We start from the raw sequence: 14,556 nt of genomic DNA, 5'->3' as shown, positions 1-14,556 counted from the left end.
TGCCAACGCTGTATACAGATTTTTTTATTGTGTTATTGACTGTACGTTTGTTTATGTGTAACTCTGTGTTGCTGTTTCTGTCGCACTGCTTTGCTTTATCTTGGCCAGGTCGCAGTTGTACATGAGAACTTGTTCTCAACTAGCCTACCTGGGTAAATAAAGGTGAAATAAATAAAATAAAAAATAAAATAAAAATGTTATACCATCTATTGCATCTTGCCTATGCTGCTCGGCCATCGCTCATCCATATATTTATATGTACATATTCTCATTCACCCCTTTACATTTGTGTGTACTAGGTAGTTGTTGGGGAATTGTTAGATTACTTGTTAGATATTACTGCACTGTTGGAACTAGAAGCATAAGCATTTCGCTACACTCGCATTAACATCTGCTAACCATGTGTATGTGACTAATAACATTTTATTTGATTCGATTTTATAGAGCAGAAGTACTCAACTACTGAGAAGGTCTGGTCACACACGTTTCCTTGGTGACAAAGGTCCGGTCACACACGTTTCCTTGGTGACAAAGGTCCGGTCACACACGTTTCCTTGGTGACAAAGGTCCGGTCACACACGTTTCCTTGGTGACAAAGGTTCGGATAGTAATGTCATTTAACAGGATAGTAACAAATCCCAACCTCGCAACCCCAAACCAGAGGCGTAAAGTACTTAAGTAAAAATACTTTAAAGTACTACTTAAGTAGTTTATGGGGGTATCTGTACTTCACTTTACTATTTATATTTTTGACAACTTGTACTTTTCCTTCACTACATTCCTAAAGAAAATAATGTACTTTTTACTCCATACATTTTCCCTGACACCCAAAAGTACATGTTACATTTTGACAAGAAAAATGGTCCAATTCACACACTTATCAAGAGAACATCCCTGGTCATCCCTACTGCCTCTGATCTGGTGGACTCACTAAACACACATGCTTTGCTTGTAAATTATGTATGAGTGTTGGAGTGTGCCCCTGGCTATCTTCCAATAATAATAATAAAAAAATTGGCCATCTGGTTTGCTTAATATAAGGAATTTGAAATGATTTATAATTTTACTTTTGATTACTTATGTATATTTTAGCAACTGCATTTACTTTTGATTCTTAAGTATATTTAAAACCAAATACATTTTGACTTTTACTCAAGTAGTATTTTCCGGGGTCACTTTCACTTTTACTTTAGTAATTTTCTATTAAGGTATCTTTACTTTAACTCAAGTATGACAATTTAGTACTTTTTACACCACTGCCCACACTGTTCACACACCTCTTGCTGGCGGAAAGAAAATGTTGCTGTTTTAAAGTAAATTTCCTGCAATTCTACGCATTCTTCCACGCATTATGTGTTTCTATGATGTCAGGAGTGAAGCCCAGCCGAGTCAAAATAAATAAATAAACATACAGAACGGCAGAAAGTCATTCATGAATGTGTTTCAAAACATCTATAAGCGCTCATACAGCGCGCTGGTGATTTGAGTGTGATATTTGCCTGTTTTGAATTGATTCTTGTCAGTAGAAGCATTTTAGGGAAGCTTTACTGGTTGCGTTCAAGGCAGTCTTACTACTACAGTCGCGCTGCGCTTATTATTAGACATGTTAGACCGTTTCTCTGCGGCGCGATTGCGATGAACGCATCCATTTGTTTAGGGGTGGGGTTGTGTAACCTTATGAAAAGGCAGAATACTTTCTTTCTACATAAATATTTGTAGTAGTTCAGAGTTTCACTTTGACTCTTTACTCCCCAGTGCCCTGTAAAGATTCCCCGGACAGAGAGATCGGTAAAATGGCGAGCAAGAAGGCAGTTTTGTTCAATCTGTGGGGTGTCGTGGTTTCTCCCAGACCTGCAGAAACTTTCCTCAAATTCGAAGAGACTCACAAACTCCCCAGGTAGGAATACATATTTTTCCAGGGGTGAGACATAGTGCAGAGTTCTGGCAGACACTAAAACTTTACATGCATACTTTAAACATAACACAAGCATGGCGTTACTGAAATCATAGTTTTACCAGAGTCTAGGCTACGTTCCGCAGACTGTCGGGGATAGCCCGTTATTGCAGCCCATTTTTACTTGTTCCGAATCAATCTGCTAACGGTTTTTACATGACCTGAAGGTAAGAAAATATACAGTTTTTACAAAAAGAAATCCATCCAAAATTGCTCTAAACTTCCACAGAGAGCAGTGGTGTAGCGCAGTTTCTTGGGCCCCGCAAGGTCTGAGCAAGCCTCCCCAACCAATAATAATAAATAAAAAAAATTGCCATGGGGCAGATAAAAAAAAATTGTAGATAAATTCATGCTATTTTACACATTTTGCCATAAGGGTGTTTTAGCGCTCAGGGATTCTTGAAAGATGGGACAATCTCAACTTTTTCCCACACAAATATTTGTCTTAATTTAACCCAATTTGAAATATATATTTTTGATACACCAAATTATCATCTATTAAAGCATGTAAAGGAATAACTTGCCCCACAAAAATGTATTCATAAAATACAACTAACTGAATTTATGTCAACTCTGTCAGACATCATCAAAGGCATTTGATTTTTACAATGATTGTCCAACAAGTGTTTCAAGGCCTTGAATGTTTAATTCTAACAGTAGATTATTCAAATATGTAATACAAAACTCCAAATTTATATTTGCTTCATTTTATAGTACTATTAAATGCTTCAGGGTTAATTTTGTTAGCATTTTGGCAAATTTTTCAAGATTTAGAACATAAAACAACGTTTTATAATGCAAATGTTATCCCTTTGGTCTAGAACAGCAAATGCAGTGCATTCGCAAAGTATTGGGACCCCTTGACTTTTTCCACATTACAGCCTTATTCTAAAATGTATTCAATTATTATTTTTCTCATCAATCTACACACAATACCATCATTTCTTATTTACATAAGTATTCAGACCCTTTGCTATGAGACTCAAAATTGAGTTAAAATCCTTATGGTATAGCTGACTCTGCTCTTTCCAGATGAATTTTGTATTTTAGACAAATCTGACAGAGTTGACCAAATCTCCAGACACATCTTTTAGGAATCAGAGTTTTGAGATAAATATTGGTTACAGTCACAGGAAACTACATACCATCATTTTTTTGGTTAAAATCTTTTATTGACAGTTTGTTTTATATTTTAAACACTTTTTTTTTTGGCGAGTTTGAAATTGGGATCCTTTGGACAAGGGCATTTCCATAGTATTTAGAAAATTGCAAAAACTAATATTTTCCCTTATAAAATTCCCCTAAATGTACATTTTAATCTCAAATAATGCAACAAAATAAAATCCCTGCTGGACAAGGATTCTCCCGACTTTCAAGAATCCTTGAGCCAATTTCCTGCTTTTCTACACGTTTTGCCATGAGTCTAAGATTTTTTGTTGTTGCGGTTTTAAAGCTAATTTGCTGTAATAATATATATATATATATTTTTTAATCATAGCATATGACGTGCTATGCCAGTGACAGACAGACAAGATTGTGCAATATGTTTGTGCTGTGTAAATGTATGTTTATGTTCTGGTTTAGTGGTTTTCTGGAGAAGCTGGTGAAAAATGGGGACAGCGCCATGCAACGTGCAGAGAGGGGCAAACTCACCCTCTCTCAGGTGAGTGTTACACACACACACACACACACAGAGAGGTAGCCTAAACAGACAAATAATGTCAAGTTCAAACTACTAACATGGTCAGAACTGAGTTATCAAACTGTTAACTCCAAAAGTTCAAGATCTTGATCATTGCTTCCTCAGTGACCCCTAGAACTGGAACAAACACAAATAATATAAATAATATAGCCTATATTATAATCCATGGAAATGGACTATTGAAATGTGTCTTCTATTGAAATGTGTCTTCTATTGAAATGTGTCTTCTATTGAAATGTCTTCTGTTTGAATGTGTCTTCTATTGAAATGTGTCTTCTATTGAAATGTGTCTTCTATTGAAATGTGTCTTCTACTGAAATGTGTCTTATATTGAAATGTGTCTTCTATTGAAATGTGTCTTCTGTTTGAAATGTGTCTTCCATTGAAATGTGTCTTCCATTGAAATGTCTTCTGTTTGAATGTGTCTTCTATTGAAATGTGTCTTCTATTGAAATGTGTCTTCTATTGAAATGTCTTCTATTGAAATGTGTCTTCTATTGAAATGTCTTCTGTTTGAATGTGTCTTCTATTGAAATGTGTCTTCTATTGAAATGTGTCTTCTATTGAAATGTGTCTTCTACTGAAATGTGTCTTATATTGAAATGTGTCTTCTATTGAAATGTGTCTTCTGTTTGAAATGTGTCTTCCATTGAAATGTGTCTTCCATTGAAATGTCTTCTGTTTGAATGTGTCTTCTATTGAAATGTGTCTTCTATTGAAATGTGTCTTCTATTGAAATGTCTTCTATTGAAATGTGTCTTCTATTGAAATGTCTTCTGTTTGAATGTGTCTTCTATTAAAATGTGTCTTCTATTGAAATGTCTTCTGTTTGAATGTGTCTTCTATTGAAATGTCATCTGTTTGAATGTGTCTTCTATTGAAATGTCATCTGTTTGAATGTGTCTTCTGTTTGAATGTGTCTTCTATTGAAATTTGCCTTCTATGGAAATGATTGCATTATCTTGTGATGACACGTCAGATTGTGTGTGTAGATGATCCCAGAACTCGATGCAGAGTGTGTGAGTGCAGCATCTGACCAGAAGGTCAGTCTTCCTGCTGGCTTCTCTGTTAAGAGCCTGTTGGAGGAACTCAGAGACTCGACCACCGTCAACAAACACATTCTGCAGACCGTAGCTACGCTCCGCAGACAAGGTAACACACACATGCGCACACACACACGCGCGTGCGCACACACACACACACACACACACACACACACATACATACATACATACATACATACATACATACATACATACATACATACATACATACATACATACATACACGCACACACACGCACACACGCACACATACACGCACACACACACACACACGCACACACGCGCGCGCACACACACACACACACATCTGACACACACCTTGTACATTCTAAGGTCACATGCCAAGTCCCGCCTCCTTGTGTTGTCTGTCAGGGTTATTGACAGGTGTGTTGGCCAACCAGTGGGTGGATGACAGTGGGTGTGGAGATAGCTCTGGCCGTCTCCTCTCTCTGCTGGCCGGCCATTTTGATGTGGTGCTACAGTCATGTCGTACAGGCCTCAGGGTCCCAGAGGCCGACCTCTTCATCTCCGCTCTCAAACAGCTGGGAGTGCCTCCGAAACAGGTACACATACACACACACACACACACACACACACACACACACACACACACAATCTGACTTGTCATCATTTCACAAGAATGCAAGAATTTCCATGGAAGGCAAATTTCAATTGAAGACACATTACCATAGAAGAGACATAGAAGACACATGACCATAGAAGAGACATAGAAGAGACATTACCATAGAAGAGACATTACCATAGAAGACACATTACCATAGAAGACACATTACCATAGAAGAGACATAGAAGACACATGACCATAGAAGAGACATAGAAGAGACATTACCATAGAAGAGACATTACCATAGAAGACACATTACCATAGAAGACACATTACCATAGAAGAGACATAGAAGAGACATTACCATAGAAGAGACATTACCATGGAATAGACATAGAAGACACATGACCATAGAAGATACATTACCATAGAAGAGACATAGAAGAGACATTACCATAGAAGAGACATTACCATGGAATATACATTACCGTAGAATAGACATTACCATAGAAGAGACATTACCATGGAATAGACATTACCATAGAAGAGACATTACCATAGAAGAGACATAGAAAAGACATTACCATAGAAGAGACATTACCATGGAATAGACATTACCATAGAATAGACATTACCATAGAATAGACATTACCATAGAAGAGACATTACCATAGAATAGACATTACCATGGAATAGACATTACCATAGAATAGAGATTACCATAGAATAGAGATTACCATGGAATATACATTACCATAGGACAGACATTACCATAGAATAGACATTACCATAGAATAGACATTACCATAGAATAGACATTACCATAGAAGAGACATTACCATAGAAGAGACATTACCATAGAAGACACAGTAAATTAAATGTGTGCACATACATTATCTTATTATCTAAATGTCATCAAATTAGCAACAACTTCTGATATCAATGTCTTGGAGTCACTGCTTGGAGCTCCCATGGAAAACATGAATTCATCTGTTGTTGTCGCATTTACCGTGCTTACATTCCTAAAACTATCCACACCCCTTCCTTTACAAAGCTATGTCTGCACACGACCTGAGAAACCCCATATGACCTTCCTGTGTAGAGTCGCTCTCAGCTATTGTGTCATTAACAACAGAAAGTTATCGCTTGGAGTATCGTAGCTCAGACGCCTTTGGTAGTTTTTAGAAACATTCTCTTCCTCCTGTCTCTCTTCCTCCCTCTGTCTCTCTTCCTCTCTCTGTCTCTCTTCCTCTCTCTGTCGCTCTTCTTCCCTCTGTCTCTCCTCCCCCTTCTCTATTCTCTCCTCCCCCTTCTCTCTTCTCTTCTCTCCTCCCCCTTCTCTCTTCCCTCTTCTCTCCTCCCCCTTCTCTCCTCCCCTTCTCGCCTCCCCCTTCTCTCTTCTCTTCTCTTCTCTCTTCTCTCTTCTCTCCTCCCCCTGCTCTCTTCTCTCTTCTCTCCTCCCCCTGCTCTCTTCTCTCTTCTCTCCTCCCCCTGCTCTCTTCTCTCCTCCCCCTTCTCTCTTCTCTCCTCCCCCTTCTCTCTTCTCTCCTCCCCCCTCTCTCTTCTCTCCTCCCCCTTCTCCCTTCTCTCCTCCCCCTTCTCCCTTCTCTCCTCCCCCTTCTCTCTTCTCTCCTCCCCCTCCTCTTCCTCCTTTTCTTCCTCTGTCCCTCCTCTCCTTTCCATTTTCAAACTAACCCTAGGCCATTTTGGTGTTATAAGTGGACAGCTGACCTGTCATTCTGTACTGCAGGCTCTGTTGTTGGCTGATGATGAGGAGGGGGTGGGAGCAGCAGAGGCATTAGGGATGACAGCTGTTTTGGTGAGGGACCTGCCTGAAGCCCTGAAACAAGTAGAGACCTTCACTGGAGTACAGGTAACACACACACACACACACCAACATGTTGGAACTTTTGTTGTCCGTGAAAATGTCTGTGAGTAGGTGCCGATTATTTAGCAGATTTGCAGTAATCAGCTGTCAGATTTGTTGTCACAGACACCCCGATACTTCGCTAGCTGCTTTATTCAAATCCCCTGTTTTGATTTGGTGTGTGTGTGTTCCAGGCTGTAACAGGAGAAAGCTACCCAGCCTCTTGCAACCCAGAAGAAGTTTCCCATGGCTATGTCACCATCAAGGTAACAACCCCCACACACACACACAGCACAGACAATGCTGTATGTAGAAGAAAGCATGTACATGATTACACAGTGGTCTTGAAGCTTGTTCAACCCTCTCTCTCTCTCTCTCTCTCTCTCTCTCTCTCTCTCTCTCTCCAGCATTCAATTCAAATCAAAGGGCTTTATTGGCATGAGAAACATATGTTTACATTGCCAAAGCAAGTGAAATCGATAATAAACAAAAGTGAAATAAACAATAAAAAATGAACAGTAAACATTAGACTCACAAAAGTTCCAAAATAACAAAGACATTTTGAATGTCGTATTATGTATATATACAGTGTTGTAATGATGTGCAAATAGTTAAAGTACAAAAGGGAAAATAAATAAACATAAATATAGGGTGTATTTACAATGGTGTTTGTTCTTCACTGGTTGCCCTTTTCTTGTGGCAACAGGTCACACATCTTGCTGCTGTGATGGCACTCTGTGGTATTTCACCCAGTAGATATAGGAGTTTATCAAAATTTGATTGTTTTCTAATTATTTGTGGATCTGTGTAATCTGAGGGAAATATGTGTCTCTAATATGGTCATACATTTGGCAAGAGGTTAAGAAGTGCAGCTCAGTTTCTACCTCATTTTGTGGGCAGTGCACATAGCCTGTCTTCTCTTGAGAGCCAGGTCTGCCTACGGCGGGATTTCTCAATAGCAAGGCTATGCTCACTGAGTCTGTACATAGTCAAAGCTTTCCTTAATTGTGGGTCAGTCACAGTCATCAGGTATTCTGCCACTGTGTACTCTCTGTTTAGTGCCAAATAGCATTCTAGTTTGGTCAGTTTTTTTGTTAATTCTTTCCAATGTGTCAACTAAATATATTTTTGTTTTCTCATGATTTGGTTGGGTCTAATTGTGTTGCTGTCCTGGGGCTATGTGGGGTCTGTTTGTGTTTGTGAACAGAGCCCCAGGACCAGCTTGCTTAGGGGACTCTTCTCTAGGTTCATTTCTCTGTAGGTGATGGCTTTGTTATGGAAGGTTTAGGTGGTTGTAGAATTTAACGGCTCTTTTCTGGATTTTGATAATTACCGGGTAGTAATTATCTTTTGGTGATTAAAAGATATTGGTGATCCAATACCTTTGACGAAAGAAGTCAAGCGCCCTGTCATTCTCTCCAAAGACCTTCACATATCTACACTCATCCTCCGTCACACACATCAACAAACAGGACATGGTGGAAGGAACCACGTGCTCTCACTTCTACGTCAAAGGTATTGGATCACCGACACAAACTCCGCAGCAAGGAACATAATCTCAGAGTGTGTTGTGTGCAGAAGGCGAAGAGGCCAGATTGGTGAGCAGAAGAGGCCAGATTGGTGAGCAGAAGAGGCCAGATTGGTGAGCAGAAGAGGCCAGATTGGTGAACAGAAGAGGCCAGATTGGTGAGCAGGAGAGGCCAGATTGGTGAGCAGGAGATGCCAGATTGGTGAGCAGGAGATGCCAGATTGGTGAGCAGAAGATGGCAGATTGGTGAGCAGAAGATGGCAGATTGGTGAGCAGAAGATGGCAGATTGGTGAGCAGAAGAGGCCAGATTGGTGAGCAGAAGAGGCCAGATTGGTGAGCAGAAGAGGCCAGATTGGTGAGCAGAAGATGGCAGATTGGTGAGCAGAAGAGGCCAGATTGGTGAGCAGAAGATGCCAGATTGGTGAGCAGAAGATGCCAGATTGGTGAGCAGAAGAGGCCAGATTGGTGAGCAGAAGAGGCCAGATTGGTGAGCAGAAGATGGCAGATTGGTGAGCAGAAGATGCCAGATTGGTGAGCAGAAGATGCCAGATTGGTGAGCAGAAGAGGCCAGATTGGTGAGCAGGAGAGGCCAGATTGGTGAGCAGGAGAGGCCAGATAGGTGAGCAGAAGATGCCAGATTGGTGAGCAGAAGATGGCAGATTTGCCACTTGAAAGGATCATGCCAGACATCCCGTCATTTACCAATGTAGGTGTGGATTACTCTGGTCCTCTAGAAATCAGAAAAGAAAGAGGAAATGTGAAAAGAGATGGAGTGATCTTTACATGTATGTCTAGTAGAGCAATACACATTGAAATTGTTTACTCTCTTGACACGGATTTGTGCATCAACCCCATAAGAAGAGTTATGTGCAGAAGAGGACAAGTACAACACGTACGATCTGATAATGGGACTAACTTCATTGGTTCTGAGAGAGAACTCAGAGAAGCTCTATCTGCTTTAAACCAAGGCAAGATGCTCTACTTCAGGAAGGAATACAATGTAGTTTCAATCCCCCTGGGGCGTCCCAACATGGAGGAGTCCAGGAAAAGCTCATTGGGATGATTCGCCAGGTGCTCCATTCTGTCCTGAAACAACAGAGCCTAGATGAGGAAGGATGGCACACCGTGCTGTGTGAAGTGAAGGCTTTTCTAAACAGCAACCCAATCACCACGGTAACCAACGACCCCCTGGATCTAGAAGCTCTCACCCCAAATCACATTTTACTGTTAAAGTCAAAGCCTGTCCTACCCTATCGAATCTTTAAAAAAAGAAAAACTGTACATCATGCGGCGTTAGAAGCAAGTCCATTACATGGACGACTTGTTTTGGAAGAGATGGACACAGGAGTAACTGCCACTCTTGCAGGAAAGACGAAAGTGGGGTAAAGTGAAACGTAGCTTCCGTGAAGGAGATGTGGTTCTGGTCATGAAACCCACGGCACCACGTAGTGCCTGGAAAGGTTGTTGAGACCAAGCCTGATTCCAAGGGGTTAGTAGGTGTAGTATGCCTAAAGATAAGAACCAACATTCTAGAAAGACCAATATCCAGATCTGCCTACTCCAAGAAGGTGCAGTCTAAGAGGAAGCCTCCTTCAAGTAAAACCTCTACAGGATCGGTGTCAACCTACTACAGAGTTTACCCTGTTATATGCTGAGCTGGGGCTAAGTGGTTGTTGTTGGCTGAGCTGGGGCTAAGTGGTTGTTATTGGCTGAGCTGGGGCTAAGTGGTTGTTATTGGCTGAGCAGGGGCTAAATGGTTGTTATAGGCTGAGCTGGGGCTAAGTGGTTGTTGTTGGCTGAGCTGGGGCTAAGTGGTTGTAATTGGCTGAGCTGGGGCTAAGTGGTTGTTATTGGCTGAGCAGGGGCTAAATGGTTGTTATAGGCTGAGCTGGGGCTAAGTGGTTGTTATTGGCTGAGCTGGGGCTAAGTGGTTGTTATTGGCTGAGCTGGGGCTAAGTGGTTGTTATTGGCTGAGCTGGGGCTAAGTGGTTGTTATGGGCTGAACTGGGGCTAAGTGGTTGTTATGGGCTGAGCTGGGGCTAAGTGGTTGTTATTGACTGAGCTGGGGATAAGTGGTTGTTATTGGCTGAGCTGGGGACAAGTTGTAATAACCTCTGATCCTGCAGATCAGGTGACCAGGAAGGATTAGTACAGGTGACCAGGAAGGGTTAGTACAGGTGACCAGGAAGGGTTAGTGCAGGTGACCCGGAAGGGTTGGTACAGGTGACCAGGAAGGGTTAGCACAGGTGACCAGGAAGGGTTGGTACAGGTGACCAGGAAGGGTTAGCACAGGTGACCAGGAAGGGTTAGTACAGGTGACCAGGAAGGGTTTATACAGGTGACCAGGAAGGGTTTATACAGGTGACCAGGAAGGGTTTATACAGGTGACCAGGAAGGGTTAGTACAGGTGACCAGGAAGGGTTTATACAGGTGACCAGGAAGGGTTAGTACAGGTGACCAGGAAGGGTTAGTACAGGTGACCAGGAAGGGTTAGTACAGGTGACCAGGAAGGGTTAGTACAGGTGACCAGGAAGGGTTAGTACAGGTGACCAGGAAGGGTTAGTACAGGTGACCAGGAAGGGTTTGTACAGGTGACCAGGAAGGGTTAGTACAGGTGACCAGGAAGGGTTAGTACAGGTGACCAGGAAGGGTTTATACAGGTGACCAGGAAGGGTTATTACAGGTGACCAGGAAGGGTTATTACAGGTGACCAGGAAGGGTTAGTACAGGTGACCAGGAAGGGTTAGTACAGGTGACCAGGAAGGGTTAGTACAGGTGTAACCGTATCACAGATACAGATATAAGAATGCATCTCCCTGCAACTTTTCTATAGGAATATGGGTTTTGGAGCCATTTATATTTTATATACACAATAAATGGGAACTTCACCCCAAAAGAGTAACGTTTGTATGTGTTATGGACAGCTCTCTCATGTGCCAGTGGCAGTTCATAGAGAATCACCACTACAAAAGTAAGCTCTGCATGCATTATTTGGTGTTTTACTCTCTCTGTCTCTCGCTCTGTCTATCACTCTGTCTCTCACTCTGTCTCTCTTTCTCTCTCTGGCTCTCTGTCTATCTATCTCTCTCTCTCAATTCAATTCAATTGAATTCAATTGACTTTATTGACATGGTGTAACGGCTGTCTGAAGAGAGAGTAGACCAAGGTGCAGCGGAGTTAGTGTTCATCTTCAGGAATTTATTAATGACGAAAGAACACTATACAAACATAAACAAAAACGACAGCCAAACAGTCCTGTCAGGAAAAACTCTAAACAGAAACAATCCCCCACAAAACCCAAAGGAAAAACAGGCTCCTTATGTGTGACTCCCAATCAGCAACAACGAACTACAGCTGTGCCTGATTGGGAGCCACACACGGCCCAAAACAAAGAAATACAAAAACATAGAAAAATGAACATAGAACGCTCACCCAATGTAACACCCTGGCCTAACCAAAATAAAAAACAAAAACCCCTCTCTATGGCCAGGGCGTTACAGTACCCCCCCAAAGGTGCGGACTCCGGCCGCAAAACCTGACTCTGAAGGGGAGGGTCCGGGTGGGCCTTCTTACGGCGGCGGCTCAGGTGCGGAACGTGGCCTCCGCTCCACCCTCGGCATCGCCCACTTAGGTGGTCGCGCCGGAGGACTGGTGGGCGACCCTGACTGTGCCCGCCTGGCAGGCGATTCTGGCTGCGCCCGGCTGGCGGGCAACCCTGGCTGCGCCCGGCTGGCGGGCGTCCCTGGCTGCGCCCGGCTGGCGGGCGGCCCTGGCGGCTCCGGGCTGGCGGGCGGCCCTGGCGGCTCCGGGCTGGCGGGCGGCTCTGGCGGCTCTGGACAGGCGGGCGGCTCCGGACAGGCGGGCGGCTCTGGCGGCTCCGGACAGGCGGGCGGCTCTGGCGGCTCCGGACTGGCGGGCGGCTCTGGCGGCTTCGGACTGGCGGGCGGCTCAGGCGGCTCCGGACTGGCGGGCGGCTCTGGCGGCTCCGGACTGGTGAGACCCACTGGAGCCCTGGTCCTAGGAGGAGGCACAGGACGGACCAGGATGGGGAGACCCACTGGAGGCCTGGTCCTAGGAGGAGGCACAGGACGGACCAGGATGGGGAGACCCACTGGAGGCCTGGACCGAGGAGGAGGCACAGGATAAACCGGGCTGTGGGGGAGCACTGGAGTTCTGGTACTTAGGCTATTTACCCACACTCCAGGCTGAATGCCCACTTTGGCCCGGCACGGGCGGAGCGCAGGCATTGGGCGAACTGGATCCTCCCAGCGCCCTGGAGACACAGTGCGCAGAGCCGGTGCAAGATAACCTGGACCGAAAAGGCGCACTGGAGACCAGATGCGCTGAGCCGGCACAATCCGTCCTGGCTCGATGCCTGCACTCGCATGGCACTTGCGGGGGGCTGGCCTATAGCGCCCCGGGCTATGCACGCGCACTGGAGACACCGTGCGCTTCACAGCATAACACGGTGCCTTACCAGTACCACGCTGCCTGCCGTAGGCACGGGGAGTTGGCCCAGAATTCCTTCCTGGTTCCGCCACACTCCCAGGCTGCCTCTCGTGCCTGTTGCGCTCCCTCGCTTCCTACCAGCGCCTCTCAGCTATCGCCGCCTTGATTTCCCACTGCGGGCGGCGATACTCCCCAGCCTGAGCCCACGGTCCACCTCCGTCGAGCAATTCCTCCCATCTACAGGAATCCTGAATGCACCTCTCCATCTCTTCCAAAGTCCATGAGTCCATATTTCCCCTCTCCTGGTGCTTCTCCTTCCTCCGCTGCTTGGTCCGTTGTTGGTGGGGGATTCTGTAACGGCTGTCTGAAGAGAGAGTAGACCAAGGTGCAGCGGAGTTAGTGTTCATCTTCAGGAATTTATTAATGACGAAGAACACTATACAAACATAAACAAAAACGACAGCCAAACAGTCCTGTCAGGAAAAACTCTAAACAGAAACAATCCCCCACAAAACCCAAAGGAAAAACAGGCTCCTTATGTGTGACTCCCAATCAGCAACAACGAACTACAGCTGTGCCTGATTGGGAGCCACACAAAACAAAGAAATACAAAAACATAGAAAAATGAACATAGAACGCCCACCCAATGTAACACCCTGGCCTAACCAAAATAAAGAACAAAAACCCCTCTCTATGGCCAGGGCGTTACACATGGCAAATTCATAATTACTCACATTGTCAAAGTATACATATAGAAAAATAAAAAATATATATTTATATATAAATAAATGATGGGACCAACAGCAATAATAATAGTAGTAGTGGACATGGGATTTACCATTAACAACAACTACAACAACAATATTAATCAGAACAACAATACATTAAAGCAACAGTAGTAGACCAGTGTCAACATGACTGAGAAGACAGATGATATGGTATGAAAGACATGGTATGAAAAACAAGATGGGAGATATTATCCACATTACATTGCACTTTTCACTGGCTGTCCCTCAGGTTGTGGCAGGAGGACACATATTTGGCTGCCAAAACTGCACAATTTGGCTTTTCACCCAATAAATATTTGATTTTTTCTTCATCTTTTATAGTTTCAAATTCTTTGTATTGAATTATAATTTTGGGAAAGAAATATTCTCTTAGGTCTGAATATTTGTTACAGTGTAATTGGAAATGCAGCTCTGTCTCTACCTCTCCCCTGGAGCAGAGTGAGCACAGCCTGTCCTCTCTGGGCAGCCAGGTTTGTCTGTGACGACCTGTCTCTATAGCCAGACTGTCCTCTCTGCACAGCCATGTTTGTGTAACAGTGTAGGTTCTGTCCCTCTCTTCGCCCCAACCCGGGCTCGAACCAGGGACCCTTGCACACATCAACAACTGACACCCACGAAGCATCGTTACCCATCGCGCC

At 43.8% G+C, this 14,556-nt stretch overlaps 1 protein-coding gene across 1 annotated transcript in view; it reads left to right on the top strand.

The window, feature by feature from the left end:
- Positions 1–1,630: 1,630 nt before the first annotated feature.
- The window catches only part of ephx2 (epoxide hydrolase 2, cytoplasmic), a 53,653-nt gene continuing 40,727 nt past the window's right edge, over positions 1,631–14,556 (top strand). Inside the window, exons 1-6 of the mRNA XM_029730865.1 lie at positions 1,631–1,897; positions 3,539–3,617; positions 4,649–4,808; positions 5,093–5,283; positions 7,036–7,158; positions 7,347–7,418. Coding sequence (XP_029586725.1) covers positions 1,794–1,897; positions 3,539–3,617; positions 4,649–4,808; positions 5,093–5,283; positions 7,036–7,158; positions 7,347–7,418 — 729 coding nt within the window. The 5' untranslated portion in view covers positions 1,631–1,793. The remainder of the gene's footprint in view (positions 1,898–3,538; positions 3,618–4,648; positions 4,809–5,092; positions 5,284–7,035; positions 7,159–7,346; positions 7,419–14,556) is intronic.

This window comes from Salmo trutta, chromosome 33 (assembly GCF_901001165.1).
Source record: "Salmo trutta chromosome 33, fSalTru1.1, whole genome shotgun sequence".
NCBI classification, from domain to species: Eukaryota; Metazoa; Chordata; class Actinopteri; order Salmoniformes; family Salmonidae; genus Salmo; species Salmo trutta.
The sequence above is the reverse complement of the archived record's forward strand: the minus strand, read 5'-3'. Positions and strand labels throughout refer to the sequence as shown.